This window comes from Cherax quadricarinatus, chromosome 63 (genome assembly GCF_038502225.1).
Source record: "Cherax quadricarinatus isolate ZL_2023a chromosome 63, ASM3850222v1, whole genome shotgun sequence".
Classification (NCBI taxonomy): domain Eukaryota; kingdom Metazoa; phylum Arthropoda; class Malacostraca; order Decapoda; family Parastacidae; genus Cherax; species Cherax quadricarinatus.
In genome coordinates this window covers 13,995,466-14,017,243 of record NC_091354.1, presented here as the reverse complement: position 1 = coordinate 14,017,243, position 21,778 = coordinate 13,995,466, and the positions used below count along the sequence as shown (strand labels likewise).

General features: G+C 42.7%; 1 protein-coding gene across 1 annotated transcript in view; it reads left to right on the top strand.

Annotated features, from left to right (window-relative positions):
• LOC128698164 (major facilitator superfamily domain-containing protein 6) overlaps window positions 1–21,778 on the top strand; it is a 65,238-nt gene that overhangs the window by 31,283 nt on the left and 12,177 nt on the right. Inside the window, exons 8-10 of the mRNA XM_070098684.1 lie at window positions 2,167–2,252; window positions 19,268–19,436; window positions 20,037–20,181. Coding sequence (XP_069954785.1) covers window positions 2,167–2,252; window positions 19,268–19,436; window positions 20,037–20,181 — 400 coding nt within the window. The remainder of the gene's footprint in view (window positions 1–2,166; window positions 2,253–19,267; window positions 19,437–20,036; window positions 20,182–21,778) is intronic.

Sequence of the window (21,778 nt, the reverse complement as noted above, 5' to 3'; positions counted from 1 at the left end):
AGAGGTGTCTCCGCAAAGTACTACACCGGAAGAGAATTAATTTGGAAGAATTCCGTGCAGTGTTAGTGGAGGCAGAAAATCGTATAAATAATAGGCCTCTCTCGTACATGAGTGATACACCTGATGCAGATGTATTAACACCTTCTCACCTAATATGTGGAAGGAAATTGGAAGCTGCCCCTGTCTATAGAGATAATCCGGAAGAAAGTGATGAAGATTACAATGATGCGGCAGTGTTGTGTAATAAATTTAAAATGTTAAATAAAGTAATTGATCATTGGTCTAATGTGTGGCGTAAGGAATATCTTCTTACACTACGTGAACACTTTTATGGTGCGACAGAGGCAGTAAATCGACAGACCATTCAACCAGGTGACATTGTGTTAATTGACACTGAACAACATCGAACATTGTGGCCTCTGGGCAAAGTATTGACATTGTACCCAGATGCACAAGGTGTTGTCAGGAATGTCAAAGTGTTGTGTCGTGGCCAGGAAAGTTTACGCACAATTAATAAATTGATTCCCTTGGAATTAGGTGTTCAATCAAACGTAAATGAAAATCTGAGGGAAAGTGACACGAGTGATATGGAAGATAACGCAGACCAAGTGATGCCGGAAGATGAAATCGTAGTAAGACCTACTAGGAGAACAGCCACTCAAGCCAGAACTGGCTGGAATCGTCTCCTAAAGGAAGGAGTAATTTGAATCGTTTAGCAACGAACTCCGGCCGGCCGCAGTGTGGAAAATACTGTATATATTTTCCAGAAATTCAGTATTTATATGTAAATAGATGGCCATACTGTATTTAATAATATTTATGTCATAGAAAACGGAAAGCCTGCGTCTGCGCAGACGAGACTCGCCATCTTGGTTTTGAATTGGATACAACGTTAATATAATGGGAAGAATTTTTCGTGCTCTAGAGGTTAAAATTGGATTGACACCTCTCAAATAGGAGGCGAAATTGTTGGATGTGCATTCCTGCATAACTTGAGATATCAGACGACTGGACAAGACAGCTCCAGGAACCTCAGATAAGCTCTCTAGATTTGTGTATAATTCTGGCCAGTGTTTTCATAAATTTAGTTAGTGAGGTTTTTCTGAGTATGATACAACTTAATATCCAGTCAAATTGGTGAGTGATATTAAGATATATTTTCCTTCTGTTATGTAATTGTGAATATATATAACAATTTATTTTTTTAATATATAGTCCACAAATTTATATATTTACCAGAATTCCTGGTGTATGTATATTTCATTTAATTAATAGGTCCAGAGCAACTTGTGGATATGACAGTGGTAGGTATCGAAGGGGGACATTTTTGCGACCTAGGTGTCCCAAATTCCTACTTGTCTAACTGATAAATAATAATTATCTATGTTCATTTACTGTTATGTACATAATTATACATTCAGATAAATGCAATTTTCCACATGTAACCCAGCCGGAGCCGGGCGGTAGTGACATCCAAGAGTCTGCTTATTTTGTTGGATGCACCATAGACATGTGGCTCCTCCTGCATGATAGAATGATGATAGATGGACTGACTTGTGTCAGTCTCCCTGAGTCTTAAGTCAATGAAATTCAGTTGAAGTTTTTTTTCGTATTATTGTTCTCAAACTACTACCTGACAAGCCAAGATTGTAATCTACTCCCTCTTTGAAAGCATACAGCTTAGCCAATTTATCAGTTCTATTATGCATCCGAAGACCAATGTGAGATGGAATTCACAGCATGTGCAGTCTAACTCCATTGTCCACAATCTTACCACACCTGTGTCTGGCTTCTGACACAAGCATGCCACAATTTATGCTTAATGAGTTGATGGAGGGAGGTACAAAACTGATGCAGTGACAAAACATTAATGTAGCAATACACAAAATAAATATATTGACAAAAAAGTGATACGTGGACGCACAAAACTGAGTCAGTTGCAAGTAGTATCAGACACGAATATAAGTGGCTCGTGGCAGCATCTTTAGCTCACAACCAAAAGACCCAGGTTCAATCCTGGACAGGTGGAGACGTTGGGCATGTTTCCTTACGCCTGTTGCCCCTGTACACCTAGCAGTATGTAGGTATCCGGGTGTTACTTGACTTTTGAAATGAGTTAAGATCGTAGAATTCTTAACATGGTTTACACTACTTCCTTTTCCCCAGGATACAAGGACTACACCGCAGCCTTCTACCTGGGTGGCGTCCTTTGCCTCGTTTCTGCTAGCCTCATCACTAGGCTCTGCTTCTCAGTAGGTCACCAGAATAAGTTATGGTCAAAACCTGGTATGTAATACCGTTAAGTTGTGGTTAAAGACACACGAGCAAACAGGACATTTTATCTATGGAAATGTTTCGGTCCAGGAGCCTTGGAGTAACAAAGTCTAAAGTGTTAGCTCATGTGTCTTGAACAACAAATTAAGTTAAGTCGTAACTCCTACCCCTGTTATCCATTCTCTCATGTAATGCCCCCATTTACCCTTTGCAAGACTATATTAGTTCTCTATAAATACATCGTTACTTCGTTAAAAAACAAGGTTTAGTAAGCAGTAACTTTAAAATGTTTAACAACAACAACTCACAGGTAAGATCCACAAGAGGTGATGGGGGAAGTGGGGACAGACGAAGAATAGCTCTGGGGAGGAACGTCTCGAGTTGCAGAGAACAAGCCAGGGCTAAACCCAGCCGCAGAGCATTGTATGGCGAATATAGAAAAGCGGAGGACACGTGTTGAGCTGGCTGATAGTTGTTTTGAGTATATCTTGTTAAAGTAGAGTTGGGAGGCAGGCAGGATCACAGGAAAAAAGGCAGCTTCCATGCAAGATGATAGTTTTTTTATATTTTATTTAAAACAGTGAGATACACAATGATAAATGTATATTAAAAACACACAAAAGAAAGCGGTTAATTTTACAATAATCTCACACGACCAACGATACCGTACAATATAATGGTAATACACCTTACACACAAACAAAGTATTGACAATGGCTTTATACTCAGACACAACACATTATACATTATTAAAGAACATGTCTAACTATGTTGTATATACAAATGGCAAGCACACACGGGTAAGTATATAGATTGTATAATAAATCAGTGTTAAAAAACCAACACACACAATAGCACACACACACAAACACACTCATACACACCAACATAGACATAGGTATTAATGAATCGACGACAAAAACATCCAAATATAACAAATACGATGTGTTATTTTACATCTCAACAAATAATGTAATCAATTACATGTAATATCATATATTACATGTAATAGGAAAACACATCTACACAAATACCAATGATTGGTATACAAGAATAAAAAAAGGCAAAACTTTTAACGTTCTGCACATACAAAATTTTTACATTTTTATTATTGTCATCATCACATTGGAGACATACATACAACATTCACAAACACAAGACATTTACACACAATTAAACGCAGCTGACCAGCCCGTAAGATTGCCCACTGAACGAACACAAATTATCTCAAATCCTTTAACTCTAACGCTCTATATGCAGACGGGAAATCTTTCTCCCATCTCCCCTCATATACCAAATGATTTCGACACTTAGTTCTAAGAATTGTTCCCGCTAAAACCCGGATTCTGCCATTACCTTCAACATGCCTCATGGCCCATGACACATAAAGATAATCGGCTACGACATATGACACTGCACGTTGTATGCAGATGTCAACCCCACCCACATCAAAACTCAACGCCCTAAGTACCGACAAACCTCCCTCCCCTACCATCCGTAAAACCCTGCTTAACCACGCACGTACTATACCTAAAGCTTCACAGAAATACACAACATGAAACGCTGATTCGTCCTCCCCGCACGCTGAACAACTCTGGTCCACCTCTACACGCCGATTAGACAACACCACCTTGGACGGCAGAATCCCATGCAAAAATTTAAAAACCACTTCGCGTACTCGAGGAAGGAGACGTAACTGATGAACCCGCTTCCACATATCACACCACGCGTACATGGGTAACATTCCCTGAACTCTCACCTCAACTTTCACCATACCCATTCTTTCCAAAGTACTCAATTTAACGCTCCGCATGTCTCGCATGCACAGTAACACACGTAGCATCGACTCGCACCTAATTAAATCTGTCTGTCCCCACCACCTGCGCAGGTCACGATACATTTCTGTTAAACCACCATGCCTGCCACCCAGTCAGAGAAAACGATGCTTTACATAACAAGCGATGACTCGGTCTCTTAAAGGAACAAGATCTAACCCTCCTTGACGCATTGGTGTCTCTACCACCGCTCTTTTGAGCCAGTCGCACCCTGAGCCCCACAAAAATCTATAAACTCTATTTAAAAGATGTTTGAGATCCCCCTGTATTAGTGGATACAGTGCAGCAACGTGCCAAACTTTACTATAAAGAAGAACATTAATTACTATCGCTCTCTGGTGTAGGGTTAAATGTCGTGGCCTTAGACTATTTATACGCCTCAAAACACTATTCACCACCCTCCCCGAATTTCATGCCCTCGTCTTATCAACCTCTCTCATATACTGTATACCACATATGTTAACACAGTCAACCACCGTCCAAGTCTCTATACCTACCTCCTCTCTCGCCCAATCTCCCAGCTTCATAATCTTTGATTTTTCTTTGTTAACCCGCATTCCTGTTGCCTTACCAAATACATTTACAAGTCTTCCCACAAAACTCAATTGCTCCCACGTACGTAATAGGACAGTTGTATCATCTACATAACCTACTATGGCTGGTCGATCACTACCCGAACCCCACGACGAATCTACTCCCCACCCACAAACTGTCCAATAAAAAGGGTCCTGCATGCAAGCAAAGAACATTTGAGACATAGGGCATCTCTGTCGAATGCCTCTATTCAATTTGACAACGTCTCCTAACTTCCCATTAATTTGTACTTGAAACCCAGCACCATTGTACAAAGAACGAGCCCACATGATGATCTCATTTCCAAAACCCTGCCATCTCATAAACTTCCACAGCACCTCCCTTTCTACACTATCAAAAGCAGCTTGCCAGTCTAAAGCCAAAACACCACCCCCGCCCCTCGTTCCGCATTCCTCGACAAACTCCCTGATATTCCCATGACCATCATACATCGACCGACCTGGCACGCCAAACTGACCCTTATGTATTACCTTGTCAAACACTTTCTTAATCCTATTCATTAAAATTTTTGCATATAATTTATAATCACTACATATTAGCGATATTGGTCGGTAATCCTTAAGTGATACGGGTATGTCACACTTTTTAACACCAAAACCGCCGTACTCTGAGACAAACTTAAACGTCCCCCCTCCTTCATCGCATTGAGTAAACGTACCAGAAAAGTCCTTATGACCTCCCAATGTTGAATATAATATTCACACGGAATGCCATCAATACCTGGCGCCTTGCCCTTGCACATTCCCTGCAAAGCCTCCCACACCTCAGCTTCAGTTGTAGGCCCACCCATGAGAAAGCGATCATTATCATTCACCTCACATCGTACATTCCGCCCCAGTTCCCATATTGCATCCACGCTTACATATTTATTTAGCATTTTGAGATTAAACCACTTATCAACATAATAACTTATTCCTTCAGTTGTTGTTACAACCTGACCCTCACTATACCCTTCAACGCCATCCTGCACCACTAAACTCACGATTTCGGTCGCCTTCCTTCTTTGTGTCTGACTACGTAAGACACAAGCAGACAGCTTATCACTCCACACAGCCTCCTCGGATCCACTCGAAATATGCGCCCCATCAAAATCCGTATTTTTCAGTACCTGGATGTGTTCCTTTAGATTGTCAATTTCGCCCACTGGGTAAATTCCAGATACCTCTCCTTGCGCATAACAGTGCTGTAAAGAACCCTCCAAGTACCTCAAAAATCCATACTCCAGTCGAGAGGCCTCCTTACCCCGATGCACATAAAAATCCTTAATTCAAGGCTTCATAACCTCGTCCCATTGTCGCACTAAATCACTACCTTCCAAGGAGTCTACTCCCATAGACGTCCATAAGTGCGTGAAGAGTGTCCACACTTTGAAGTAAACAAGTATTTAACTTCCAATATCCTTTAAAACGAGTTGGGAGACCCCCCCAGTCAAGCTCTACGAGAACACCGCGATGGTCGGAGAAATATACGTCTAACACACTCACTTTGGTTACAACTACCCGCCAAGACACATACACCCTGTCTAAGTGCGCAGCATAGTCCTTACGCACGAAAGTGTGCTCAATCCCTAAGTCACTGCTTCAACTTACATCCACCAACCCCAGCCCAGACAACAAATCACCGAAAATAATCGAACAATAACCTGCTCCCCTCGGTTCTACGTCTTTACGGCGCACCACACAGTTCCAGTCGCCACCAACCACTGTTATATCAGGCAGGGATCTCAAATAGTACACAAGAACATCGTTAACAAAAGTATTTTTAATATTAACATCATGTTCAGCTGGCCCATATACTCCTACAAAACCAACCCGTTAAGTACCCCACTCACCTATGACGCGTACCACGCGACCCCCCCCTTCCTCCCAATGTTTCATCACGAACGGGCTGGTCGCTTTTATCAACACAGCCACGCCACCTTTCAGACGACTCGAGTGAGCCATATAAACATCATAACCATCTATCACAAACAAACTTCCAACTTTATGGTTATGTTCTTGCACAAAACATACCTCTACTGCAAAGCGATGCAACCACTCATGAACCTGCACTTGCTTTCTGTTATTTTTCATACCATTAACATTTATGGTTATACACCTAACTTTGCTAATGGTGGTTTTCCTCGAGGGACCACCACACCCTTTTTCCCTTTACGTTGACTAACGCCAAAGGCGCCACCTTTACCTTGTACATTCTCTGTTATATTACTCACTGTCCTGGAGCCACACGACCCCCCACCCGTGACTTCCGACCACGTCTTCTTCCCAGAACGCTGTCCAGGGGTCAAGACATCGTCGGAGTCGGGCGGGATAGCCACACGTTTCCTAGAAACAGCATCCTCAGCTTTATCAGGACCTGTAATGTTCTCCTTGTGAACTTCTACGGCAACAGTATGAACTCTCGGACCTTCTACCTCACTTACGTTAATTAACTGATTGACATCCCTTAACTCTGTTCTCTCCTCATCTGAACACTCCAACGCAGGCACACACGGCACAGAATCATACTCCTGCGACGTTAAAAGGTCGCTCAATGTCGATACAATGTTATCTTCCATGTCAGCATCCTCTCTTGCTTGAGGGCTCTCACGTCCACCATGTTCTACCACATCATGGTTGACCATTCCAGGTAGAGTCACGCAGGATGACTCCATGAGCATGGCCCGATCCACCTCATCACTCCACGATTTCAGGCGCAGTAAGTCCTCGACTACTTCATCTGCCAGAATCTGATGAGGAGCCTCACCATCCGGACGACGACCACGTCCTGAGAGCAGCTGGCACTTAACGCATTGTGCAGCAATGTGATCCAATGCGCCGCATAGGCGACAAGTTCGTCTCTGTCCAGGATACGTAACATACACCTGGGTATGGAACTCCTCTAGGTTTATGTACGAAGGTATTGGTTGGCACAGGGACATTTTCAACGAGAAAGACCCTTCTTGTAAACCAGCATAGTGGCCATCAGACCACCGACCCATAGTAACCTGGTGGATCGTCCCATAGTATTTGAACGCGTCACGTATGTCAACTTCGTTAGCCTCAAAAGGCACGTTTTGCACACGTACTCACGTATAGTATTGTGAAACGTCCTGCAACTTAACTGTGACTGCTGGGGTGACTTGCTTGCTAACATCCTGATACTGGTTGACAATCTGCTCGTAGGTCTTGGTATCACAAAACTTGACAAAAATCCGGGATAGTCCATTTAAGGCAACGCCACACAGGGATTCATGCTGGATGCCATATATATCGCGGATGTTCATCGGCACCAACACATTAATCGATGCACTGGGGATTGTGCCCTTTATGAGGTCAATACAAACAGTATTAACTCTCTGGCAAAAACCAGTCGCCATTGTTGTTGTCGTCACAAGCTCCTCCACCAGGTGTCGGGACTGAGGAGAGTCAGCTGACGACCACTCAGCACAGCATCTGAGCAGAGAATGAAGATGATAGTTGTGAAGATTTACTACAATTTTTCTAGTAGAGGAGCCGCTTTCTATTTTCTTGAAGGTTGATTTCGAGATGTAGACTAGTTTAACCTTGTTAATGAAATCTTTTCTGAATCCTTCAATGGATTCAATTAAGGCTCGAATTGTACATAGGTCTTCTGGAATGCAGGTAAACTTGACAATTCCTTTTTGAACAGTTATTTGCAATATAGAGCATCGCTGTATGGCTCAGTTGTGTAGAAAGTTATATCTTGACAACCCCTTCCATTTTCGAAACAAGGATTTTCTTCCTCTTCCTCGGATAGTTGTCTGTCTTCGGACGGTTGGTAGACTTGAGAAGAAAGTTGTGATTGGTCAGGAGCAGTGGTGTAAATTGTTGGTGGCTTGTCAGCATTGTCAGTAGCTGGAGATGGTTCTGGAACTGCTGTGGGCACAGGGAGGAGTCAGGTCTGCAGGTGCTGTGAAGTTCATAACTTTTGGAATAAGACTGAGTATCGATATCGGCTGAAGTGTAGAATCAGGGCAGGTGAAACTTGGCATACTGAAAATAAATGGTATAAAATACCGACACAATGGAAACATAAACACATATGCAGTTTAATGTAATCCTTTATTGACAACGTTTCGCCCACACAGTGGGCTTTTTCAAGTCACAAACAGATCTACCTGGGGTGGAAGGTACGTGAGTATTTATAGTCAGGTTCAGAATGTTGAGGTCAGGTGGAGAATGCTGCATCTGATGATCTACCGGGTGGGGGTTATAGAGTCTAAAATCTTGGGTAGCTTGGAAGGGGTATTGGATAAGTTGTGAGCAGACCTTCTGCATAGAACACTGCAGAAGGTCTGCTCACAACTTGTCCAATACCCCTGCCAAGCTACCCAAGATTTTAGACTCTATAACCCCCACCCGGTAGATCATCAGATGCAGCATTCTCCACCTGACCTCAACATTCTGAACCTGACTATAAATACTCACGTACCTTCCACCCCAGGTAGATCTGTTTGTGACTTGAAAAAGCCCACTGTGTGGGCGAAACGTTGTCAATAAAGGATCACATTAAACTGCATATGTGTTTATGTTTCCACTTGGCATATTGTTGAATCAGAAGAGTTCGTTAATAGTTGTGTTAAAGGATCCAGGTTGTGCAACATTTCCCAGGTGAGCATGCATCATGCAATACACCCCATCAACTAACTACATAAAAACTACCTGGTGGTTCACACTTACTCATTCACCCATTTGACTATAAGCACAGAAATGCGTATCTTAATCTTAAAATAATGATTCCTAACTAGTCACAAGTTTGTCATTGTCCACATCGCTCTCCGGCCGTGCGGACAGGCTGCGCAGTAGCTCCTGAATCAGCTGGTTTCTGCGCAGATTTCATTGTTCCAAGATGGCGGATCGTGCCGGCAGGAGAGTTAACACTGTTTGCATTGAGCTGATACGGGGATCGTTGAGCACTGCTACGATGAATGTGCTTCTTCCAGCTATAATTAGAGATTTCTATGGCATCCCTAATGAGGAGCTGTATGGTGTTGCCCTCAATGGTTTGAGAAGATTCTTCGTGAAGTTTACGAGGGCCAGTTTCTACAGTAGTATGGTGGCTGAGTACCAGGAACGAAGGATGTGCCTTAACTCGACGGTGGAGGTGTGTATGCATGATGTGTCTACATACTTCACATGGGTTAGGGTACGAAATGTACCATTTGAGGCGACGCAGTTTAGAATTGAGGACGTCTTCAGAAACTACGGTGTTGTTCATGAGGCTAGAGGGGGGGTGTGGAGGGATGGCCCATACGAAGGCCTCCCGGAAGGCTCCTACACTCTCAAGATGACGGTGAAGAGGCCTATACCTTCATATGTTCTGTTGACTGGATACAGAACTCAAGTCTATGTGCATTACGCAGGGCAAAGGAGGACGTGCCGTCTTTGTGACTCGTACGAGCACATGGCAGCGCAATGTGTACGTAGGGCTGCCCCGAGTGTGCCAACCCTTTTGGAGGAGGAACGGCAGCTGAGCACGGTGGTAACGGCGAGGAATGGGATGGATGGACAGAGGAAGGCTCTCTGAAGTGAGGAGGTGGAGAATGAGGGGGACCTGTTGGGGACGTGTGTCACACTCCTGGAGGAGGCTAGTGAGGTTCCACCAAGGCCTGTGGCAGTGGAGGGAGGGAAAAAGTCGATGCAGGAGGTGTTATTGGAGTCTGTGCTACAGGATTTCTTGGAGGACGCTTTGGTCGGAGAGGACCTGGCTGGAAGGTCCAGTGATGTGCAGAAGATGGAAGGGCTGCAGGGGAAAGTGGAAGTCTTGGATGAGCGAGGCCAGGAAACAGTTGTGGTAGCTGAGGTACATCGGGAGGATGTACCTGAGGAAGATATGAGTTTGGGTGATAGCTCTAGGAAGCGGCCTGCAGGGTCGTCTGAATTGGACGAAGTATTGACACCTGGGCAGAGACCAGGTAAGAAGGCATGGGCAGATGTGGTAGTAAAAACCACTACAGGGGGGTTGCACAGGGGAAATCGGGTGGGGTGGGTCAAGGGGAATTGGGGGTCTGATGAAGAAGAATGGTAAGGAGAGTGTGAGCAGCTTAAAAGGGAGTGTGAGCAAGCCACAGCGGCACAGAGGTAAGCCGCCTTTCCTTGAACATTCAGGTGTGTGACTTTAAACGTTAATGGTCTCAGGAATGAAGTCAAAAGGGTCTGGTTAGAGTGGTTTTTGAGAAGGTATGAAGTGGACGTTTGTTTCTTGCAAGAGCATAACCATAGGTCAGGATGTGAGTTGCAATTGAGGGGATATAAGATGTTTGTAAGTTTGGCTTTGCGTTTTAAGGGAGGAGTGGCTGTATTGGTAAAGGAGACCAGCCCATTGCGCGTCATGAGGTGGGAGGAGGGGGGAGGGTTGTTCGGGTGGATGGGTATTGGGGGAGAGTAGGGTATGTTTTGTGGGGGTTTATATGCCAGCAATTAGTAATATGAGGGTAAAAGCAGACTTTGTTAGGGAAGTTTTGCTCTACTATCTCAGGGGTTTACCTGCTATTTCGATAGTTGGAGGAGACTGGAATTGTGTAATTCGGCATGGAGATGTGATACCTAGGGGTGCGGGGTGTGTGTCGAGTGTTTTAAGGGATGCTTTATGGGATGTGGAGGTGGTTGATGTGGTGGGCAGGGGGGGTATCAGGTGAAACACACCTATGTGCAGGGGAGTTATGAAGCACGGTTGGATAGGATTTATGTTATGCAGGGGATAGGTGTGGAAAGGGTTAGGACTATTGACGTGGGTTTGTCTGATCACAGGACAGTGTTGGCTGACCTTAGGGTAGATGGTATTCCGCGCATATTTCCGAGTTATTGGAAATTGAATGTGCGGCTTTTACAGGAGGAGGATCTAGGTTTGTCCTTTCAGGACTGGTGGAAAGTTTTTTGGGAGGCTAGGGATGAGGATGTGAATTTGCTAGATTGGTGGGAGTTGTATGCAAAGGTGGAGATTGCAAAATTTTTCAAGGCGCGTGGCAGGGAACGGGCACGCTGGCGGTCTGGCTTGCAGAATTACTTAGAGGGGCAGTTGAATGATTGTTATGGGGGGGGGTGTAGGGAAGGCGTGAGTGGTGTTATGGGGGAACTTAGAAGTCGTTTAGTGGAGATTCATAACGAAAGGTTTGATGCACTCAGAGTCAGGGCAGGCTTGGAGGACGTCTTAAAAGGTGACAGGACATCTGGGTATGTACTAAGGAAATTCAAGGACAGACAGTTGAGGACTACTGTGGCACATTTAGTGGTGGGGGAGGGGGGGGGTTCTGTGCAGGGTAAGGGTCTTTCTGATACAGACAGTATCAGTAGGTATGCAGATTATTGGTTTCGGGAGAAATGGAAGAGGAGGAAGGGGGTTGTTGGGTTGGATTCATTTGGGGTTATTGGGGCTCATCTGGGTTTGGGGCATGGGGACAGGGAAATGTTGGAGGGCAGTATTAAGGAGGCATAGGTGGAGGAGGTGGTGAATGGGTTGAGTCAGGGGAAGGCACCGGGTATAGATGGTTTATCTAATGATTTTTATAGAGCACATTGGGAGAGTCTGAGGGAGTGCCTAGTGGCAGTTCTGAATTATATGTTGAGCAGTGGTAGGATGGGGTGAACACAGAGAACTGGGGTTGTTGTCTTGGTGTCGAAGGGGAGGGAGGGGAAGGGTTTGGGTGATTATCGTCCGTTGTCATTAATGTGTTCGGATTATAAAATTTTTTGCAAAGATATTGGGTAATAGATTAAAGAAGGTAATTGGGGCTGTCATACATAGAGGTCAGTATGGGATCCCGGGACGATGAAGAATGGACACAGTAGGATAAGGGATTTTATAGAGAACTGCCCGGGAGGGGGCGTCCTTGGTTTGGATTGGGCTCAGGCTTATGACTGTGTGAAGAGGGAATTTTTATGGGTCTGTTTGGAGAAGTTGGGTTTTGGAGGGGGGGTAGTGAGATGGGTGTGCACTCTATATGAGGGGGCAGTCATGAGGGTGCAGGTTAATGGAAGGCTGGGGGAGCCGGTGCTGATGGAACAGGGCTTAAGGCAGGGTTGCCCGCTCTCCCAGTTGCTCTTTGCATGTGTGCAGCATCCTTTCTTTGAGGCTGTGGAGGAGGAATTGCAGGGGGTAGAGGGGAGCTGCATGGGGGGAATTGTGGGTTATGTTGATGACACCACTGTTCTGGTAATGAGTGGGGGGGGCTTTAAGAAGGGTGGGTGAGGTGATTAAGAGTTTTGGGGATGTTTCGGGTATGGAAGTTAATCTTGCAAAGTCGAGGTTGTTGGAGGTAGGGACTTGGGTTGGAGGGAGATTGGGGGAGGAGATGGAATGGACAGTTGGTGACAGACTTAGGGTTTGTGGGATATGGTATATGGCGCAGGTGCAGGATTGCAGGAGGATCAACTCTGAACTAGTCACGAGTAGGGTTATAGGCAAGCTTAAAGGTTTGAGGGTTAGTGAAGTGGCGTTACAGCAGAGGGCTTTGGTTATTAACTCGCTGGTGTATAGTAAGGTATGGGGTGTGGCAGAGGTGTTCCCTTTGAGGATGCAGGACATTCAGGAAATACAGAGGAGGGTTTTGAGGTTTGTGTGGGGGTTTGGGAGGGCCTGGTTATCTAAGGAGGTGGTTATGACGGATGTGAAACGGGGGGGGGGGGGCTAGGTTTGTTGGCTTTGGGGCCTAGGGTAATGGCCTTATATATTAAGCAGAGGTATATTAGGGTGGGGGGGGGTGTTAGGGTGGATAGGGTGATGAGGGATGCTAGAAACTGGTGGAGTGGCAGGGACTTGAGGAATTGCGAGGATTTGCTGAGGTTCTTGTTGACAGTGCGACAGGTTTCAACATTGAGGGTTAAAACGTTGGTGGGTGTGGTGTGGGGAAGGGGTGTCTTACAGGGGGTTGCTGTGTACCCCATGTATAACTGGCAGGTGATATGGAGGGAATTCAGGCTGCTTAGGATACCAGCTAGGGTCAGGGAGTTGGTATACCGTTTCCTCATGGGGGTAGTAGCATCCAAGCATGTGTTGCAGAAAATGGGGTTGGTGAGGGAGGCGGCATGCTTGTTCTGTGGGGAGGAGGAAACCGCCTATCATGTGGTATATTTTTGCTCGTCTTTGGGGGGGTGAGGGTCTGGATGGCGGGTGTTATCAGGCTGTTGGGGGAGAGTTGGTCGTTTCTTAGGACCTTGTCGATTGATGTCAGTGGGGTATCACGAGACGTGGGAAGGGCTTTGATGTATGTTATGGCGGATTATTTGCATGTTTCTTGGGGAATGAGGGAGATTAAAGGGCAGTTGAGGATAAAAGCGTTAGCAGCTAGGTTCTATAGAACAATGTGTAGGAATAGATTAATCTATGGGGGGCGTTGGGAGTCCAGTTTCTCGGAGGGTTATCGTAATCTCTCTGTGGCGAAGCTCCTCCGGGATCATGGGGGCGGGCAAGGGGCAGGTCTCCTTTAGTGAATGGTGGGCATGGTAAGGTTGTGGAGGTTGTGTTGTATGTGATGTGTGAGTGGAGTATGTGAGGGCATCAGTTTGAGACCTGGTTGTGTTCCTTGCGGGTTAATTCATCTTTTAATTCGGTCAAAGTCACCCTGATTTCAGTTTAGTTCCACATGTAAGTCATATATATATTTTTTGGTAACTGGATAATTATTACACACGCTGTCAGGGATTGGTGGCTTAGGCATCTGTTCTGGTGGTTTATATAATGTCATGGGCCTTGTGATTTATACTTTATGTAAAAATTTACAAAAGTACTGTGTTAATTTTATACCCATGTTAAATTTAATTGCTGCTCAACGAAATTGGTTGTGGGGCGCTGTAACCCTGCATACTTGTATAATTGCATATTTGCATTGTTGTAAAATTAGTGGTTTAGGTATGAAGTTCAGTGGTATGGTTTAACACCTGGAACAAAATACCTGTTCCCTTTTACGCACAGGCGAATGGTGTGTTAATTTGTTAAGTCGTTTGTGTTTTTTGGGACACACGTTTTTAATATTTAATAATAGTATTGTATGTAATCTATGCAAAACATATTAGTGTGGCATTCACTTATACGTGGAACAATGCAGGGAAGGGGGGTGCTGGAAGGGTGTGTTGGGGCTTTATATGTGTATGTGTGTATGTATGTGTGTGTATGTGTGTATATATATATATATATATATATATATATATATATATATATATATATATATATATATATATATATGTATGCAAGGAATTCGCGAGAGCATGCGAAATATTTCGCATGCTCTCGCGAATTCCTTGCATTGTTCAAATCTCTAGTAAGGCTGATGCATGCAGGGGATGAGATGAAAAGCTGTAAGCCTTCTCCCTGAAAGCTGGCTGCCTTGGATCAAACGTGTAGCGGATGCTACATGCCAAGGTATTGGTCCAGTGTGGGTAGATTGGTAAAGCACTGCGTACCTTGTCCTAAGGTTCGTAGGTTCGAGTCTCCTTCAGCCAGAGATCAGTGTTTATATATCTTTATATATATATATATATATATATATATATATATATATATATATATATATATATATGTGTATATATATATATGTATATATATGTGTATGTATATGTATATACATATATACATATGTAATGTATATGTATATGTATATGTATATGTATATGTATATGTATATTAGTTGCAACACTCACGATTTCAGGAATAAAGCACTGGGAGGATAGATTTGCCGTGGCTGTGCACCCTTTCAATCACATTGTTAGGATTGTGTGCCTACTGAAGGTGTGAGTGTGTATGTAACACCAGGGTATGGGTATAACATAATGTGCAGGTAGATATTGAGTGTTTACACATATATATTATTTTACTAGCTTATATATTCTTGCTGCAACAAGCTTGCAATGATACCAAGTTATGGATATGTTGTGTTTTGAAATTAGGGGGGATTGATTAGTATAGATGGGGGATGATTATGTCACTTTAGGGTAGTGTCTAGGACACTTTTGTGGAAGGTTCACTTGGGTTTATTTTTAATAAACCTAATTAACTTATCTCTCTAAATAAATCGTACTAGAAAATAGCCTTTATAATTATGTAAGTTATGCACTGCTGTAATGTTACAGCTGTAAGTGCAACACATGTATATAGTTTCTATTTTCGGGTTATAGATATTGTTGTCACTACTGGTATTGTATAGTAGCTCCAGTCAGGCACTGGACGACTAGCAATGAACTTGATGTTTTATGTTTCCTTGTAGCCTTAAGTTGTATAGTTAAGTCCTGCAGGGTAGAGTCCAGTACACTTTCAGAGTGGACGGGGAGCTTGAGTTTTACCCCTTATATGACATGATTGTAATACATGATGTATATAATTATATGAGGAGTGTATGTGTAATGTTCTTTTAAATAAAATATAAAAAAAATAAAGGATCACATTAAACTGCATATGTGTTTATGTTTCCACTTGGCATATTGTTGAATCAGAAGTTCGTTAATAGTTGTGTTAAAGGATCCAGGTTGTGCAACATTTGCCAGGTGAGCATGCATCATGCAATACACCCCGTCAACTAACTACATAAAAACTACCTGGTGGTTCACACTTACTCATTCACCCATTTGACTATAAGCACAGAAATACGTATCTTAATCTTAAAATAATGATTCCTAACTAGTCACAAGTTTGCCTGTGATACTCCAATATAGAAACTATGTATTGTGCTAAAACAAAGCATTCACATTGCTAAACTCACAAACTAGTATTTAGTCACTTAGTATTTAGTCAACTTACTCCACAATTTGTAATAATTTAGGGTTAAGAATTAATCTAAGTTTGCCCAAAATGCCTAGCCTTGTTAGGTGTTCTAGTGGCCCCCTCTGTAATTAGTATTTTATTACATGTAAACCACACAATAACCAAAATCTGTAAACCCCGCATTGTAACCCTTACAGAGAATAAACTTTGATTGATTGATTGATTGAATAGAGGAGCGCCGTGAGGTAGCGGCGTGAATTGCTGGTGGAGGGCGTCGGTTGAGTGGCTTTGAGAATTTTTGTGGTGTCAGCTAAGTTTTGTGATTGCAGCATACGTTGGAGATTTGGTAAATGTTTTCTTTAGTTCTTGGCTTTTCTGGATTATTTCTTCTCTCATGTGGCATTTGTCTGCAAGAGATCAAAATGAAAAAAAAAAGTGACGGTTCATGTGGGCAACTTACGGGATCCTTCCCGTAAGTTGCCCATGTCAAAGAGCTCATGTATCAAATCTGCCTTCTATCCAATCATGTCACGGCCTGCTTTCCTAATTTGCTTATTTTTGGTTAGGTTATACGTTTGCTTAGGTTTATGTAGCTTAACCTAATTCATTCTAAGCTAACTTAATTAACAATAGCAAAAACAACCCCGGGAAAAAGAGAAAACGATGAAAAAGTTACGTTTAGTAAAACGTCATAAAAATAACATTATGAAATGAGAATGCTATATCTCTTGACTTAATATGGCACCTGATCCACAGTTGAACGATTCATGGTTAAAGGAGTTTAAAGCCTATCGACTACACTAGGGTCATTAAGTCTGCAATTAACCTTTTCACTACCAGACAAGAATATATTAATACCTAAACTAGTGACTGAAGTAAAATCTTACCATACATACTCTAAGAGAAACACTTCTCAGTGTATATCTCCCATGAACGATTCAGTATTACCCAGCATTATTATTCATCAACTTATCTTTGAATATGTTATGTCAGGAATAAATTATTTTAATTTTCTATTGTTAACATCGCCTACAATGCTATATGTAATTTAGCATGGTAAATTTATTATATGTGCATTGGTAGTATCAACACGTCTCTTGGTTATTATGAACTGTAATTACTTAACGATTGTTTATACGTTACATATTTTAATAGTATTAAAGTTATTCCGTTACTTAATTCATTTATAATATTCAAATATTCACATCATAATAACACTATGAATATACACGTGCGACAAAATACATTTTAGTACATATATAATTAGAGTTTACTTTCATCCCAGTATTTATATATTTGGAATTAAAGTGTTGTTCATTGATGAATAAGTAATCTACAGTCTTAATGACCATCTCTTGTCAATAGGCTATAAATTTGACGACCCAATCATCGCGTTAACAAGATAACTCCAGTCATGCTTGAAGTCATATCCTGAGAAATATGTCAATGTGTAAGAAAATGTCAAACCTCTGTAAGCACATGGGAGAGGCAAATAACAGGAGGCGCCATGATTTATATCGAGGATACCTGCTAGCAAAGACGAGCAGCCTGAATTCAAGGGTTGTGTAGATATATTTAAGTGTGGTGCAGTGTTCTTGATATTACTTAAATTCAACAAGAGGAACAACTGTAAAACTGGCTATCGTAGTAAAATATATTTTTACATGTCATGCATTATTCTTATAAAAAATAAGTCCTTTTGTGGAAATTTGTCTGGACTGCCTCCGTGTGAGTTGTCTATCCTAGCAAGCTCTGTTGACACCGGGCCCTGAGGCTGGTACCTCAGCCTCACAAGTGGCTTATATGACACGTTTCCATAAATGACTGATGTTGCAAGAAATCTCGCCTGCATGCACGAATAAAGGACTAACTTACTTGGTGTTGGAGAATATATCCCGGTCTTCAACCTCCCTAAGCTTGAGCCCCTCTGGACTTCCCCTTCAAATCCACGTGCAGCCGGGAACCTTAATTCATGCAATATTCAGTCGGTATTAGTGACCTGCCTGCACCTCAGAAATTCCTGATTCCAAGGGGGTGTGTATCCCCTAGTATAACTATGCAGGAAGTAACACTAGCTTCTTTAATAACGAGGGGACGCCGGTACGTACTGGTCTTTGGCTGTCCGACTGCACAAAAACCCACAGCTCAACTCACTCGCAATTTTCCCCAGAAACTGGCCAGAATACTGAGAAAGGGAGGTCTTGTCTTACTGTATGGGCCTGACGGAGGTGGTCATCTACGGTACTTCGAGGTGCCTCCACCAGATTTCCCCAGGGCCTAGTATGTGTAGACACGTGGGGCGCCGCCCTGCTGTTCACGGCGGAGTGCCTGGCTCGGAGTTTCGACAAAGAAGGAGGCACTGCTGTCTCAAAACCCCGTACCTCGACGTTCAAACTTGGGCTGCCAGTTCTCCCTACCTAATATAACCTAGTGTTTGCCTATGTTAGCGGCCTATTACTACCTACGTTAAGGTCTTAGGTCTACATTATTATTATCTACAGTTGCCTCAATAGTCCTAATATTAGTTTACTAACAGTATAAACTACCTAACTCTTCATTGAAGGGTAAATCTATCAATTAAAATGTTGGCGAAGGTAACCACCTTCGCCAACCCGGGTGTATGTGTGCGTTTTTGGTAGATGTAAGGGCCCGCCAACTCAGACGTTCCATCTGTGACATGTTAGGGCCTTCATACGGCGTATTTACCCTGTTGGGACTTAGGACCGAATAAACTCCAACACCTTTGTCTATAAAACCATATATACTTTCTTTGGTAATTAACTTGGAAAAATGACATACAACAGAAGAGATGTGCAAACATATGTACAAAAATAATATTTATCGCGTTATATATGGTTCCTTGTGGTCAGGTGGAATCGTCGAGCAAGAGAGTTGTGAGTGACCTGACCCAGCTGGCAACGCGACCAGAGGTCGACGTGTACTTATTGATGGTGCTGGTGATGGGTTCCAACTGGGGCTTCCTCGAAAGCTACCTCTTCCTCTACCTCGAGACTCTACATGCGCCTAGTTACCTGATGGGTAAGGCAAACTATACTCTTACATTTTCATGAGTAAGTCAGATAAGAGGTAAGACCTCATTCACAGGACTACCATCAACGTCACTGATAATTGGAGTGTCCACGTTTGCCTTATCGCGAAACACCAATACTCCTCGTAATAAAGTCCTCTACCCTTTCTTATTAATCAACAGTAATATGTCCATATTCAATACTTCAACTCACACAGGATTAACAATATATTCTTGTCACATCATAATACAAGTAGAAAACAGACTATTATAAGAGATCCTCAAAGGGATGTCTTAAAGCAGCTGCCTATTTTTTTATTTCTTCCTTTTAGGTTTTAGTTTATAACAAGAGAACGCCTCATCCTATTAGTACCATAACTAAGGAAAGGATCAGGCAACAAATGACATGTGCAGGTGACCTCTGGTCAATGTTATAGACCACCGGTGGTTGTCGTTTCTGTTGGGTAACTTATTTTCCGTTTTTTTTCTTCAGAATACTTTCTTTGGCTAACTTATTAACTTATCATGCAGGAGTGTGAAGGAATCCGTGAAAATAATAATAATAATAATACAGGATAAAGTGCTTATAGAGGAAATATATGTTTTGGCAGGGCTAACGTTTACGGTAGGGTCGGTAGTGGGAATGCCTGTGATGCTTGTCGCTGATGCAGTAGTGGAGAAGATTGGCCGTCCCAACACCTTCATTATATCTTTCTTCGTCTACGCCATCAGGCACTTCGGTTACTCACACATCAAGTAAGAGTTTGTTATTATGCATAACAACACATAATCATGATTAAGATACAAGTTGGGCTGAAACCAGGCAGGTGGCCTGGTGGCTAAAGCTCTCGCTTCACACACGGAGGGCTCGGGTTCGATTCCCGGTGAGTGGAAACATTTCGACACGTTTCCTTACACCTGTTGTCCTGTTCACCTAGCAGCAAATAGGGGTATCTGTGTGTTAGTCGACTGGTGTGGGTAGCATCCTGGGGGACAAGATTGAGGACCACAATGGAAATAAGGAAATAAGTTAGTCCTCGATGATGCACTGACTTTCTTGGGTTATCCTGGGGGCTAACCCTTCGGGGTTAAAAATCTGAACGAAATCTTATTCTTATTCTTATTATGACAGTCCAAGTTGCAATCAACTGGCTCCCTAAAGTTATACGCCTTTGCAAAGTCTTCATTTCTATTATGTATTGGATTACCTGAGCCTGTTAACACAAATGATGGCATTTTTCTAGATGACCTGATATCTAATGCTTGGGGTATCAAGTTCTTTGCACATGTGTAGTATTTTATTAGTACATGGACTTTCTAGGGTTGATCATCATCACTTCGTTCTGCAAATTTTCAACCTCTCCATGCATTGTAATAAAAAAATTATTTCTTTGCTAAGATTACAGTGTGTGTTTACATTTCATAATTTGAATGGAACAAAGAAAGCCACTATCATGCAGAGGAATTCTGTGAATAGTGTGATGTAAGCAAAACGCATCATTTGCTCTATTCTCACATTAGTATTATATCTGAGGTGAAAAAAAAATCTGGTTACAAGTCCAAATAGTGGGACTTCAAATCCAAGAAACTTACATCTGGTTATGTTTGAGCCGATAACCATCACTGCACCTGGAATCTGCAGACTGCGCGTGCCTGCTGGAGGGTGCTCACTACGCCTGTTAAATACCTTAGGTCTCTCAGCCGGGATGATCAAACCCGTGTCCTGTTGAACAGGTAACATTTGATCCATCTGGGATGCTATTCACCTACATCCATCCCGGCAGGTTCACTAATGATTACATGATAAAGAATTTTCCATTTTCTGACTTGGTTTCGTTGGGAAATAGTTTCGTCCTAGTGATTCAGACCTGTATAAACTAAGTTTATACAGGTCTGAATCACTAGGTCGCCATTGAGGTGCATCTAACGTAAAAAAAGGTTCTATGTATGTTGTGGAAAATACTGTATATATTTTCCGGAAATACGGTAATTTATAGGTAAATAGATGCCCTATATTGTATTTTTAAAAGAAGTATGTTATCGAAAATGGGAAACCTGCGGCTGGGGAGGTCGCTCACCATCTTGGTTTTGAATTGGATACAACGTTGGTGTAATGGGAAGAATTTTTCGTGCTCTAGAGGTTAAAATTGTGTTGACACCTCTCAAATAGGAGGCGAAATTGGTGGATGTGCATTCCTGCATAACTTGAGATACCAGACGACTGGACAAGACAGCTCCAGGAACCTCAGATAAGCTCTCTAGATTTGTGTGTAATTCTGGCCAGCATTATTTTCATAGATTTAGTTAGAGTGAGGTTTTCTGAGTATGATACACATTAATCTCCAGTCAAATT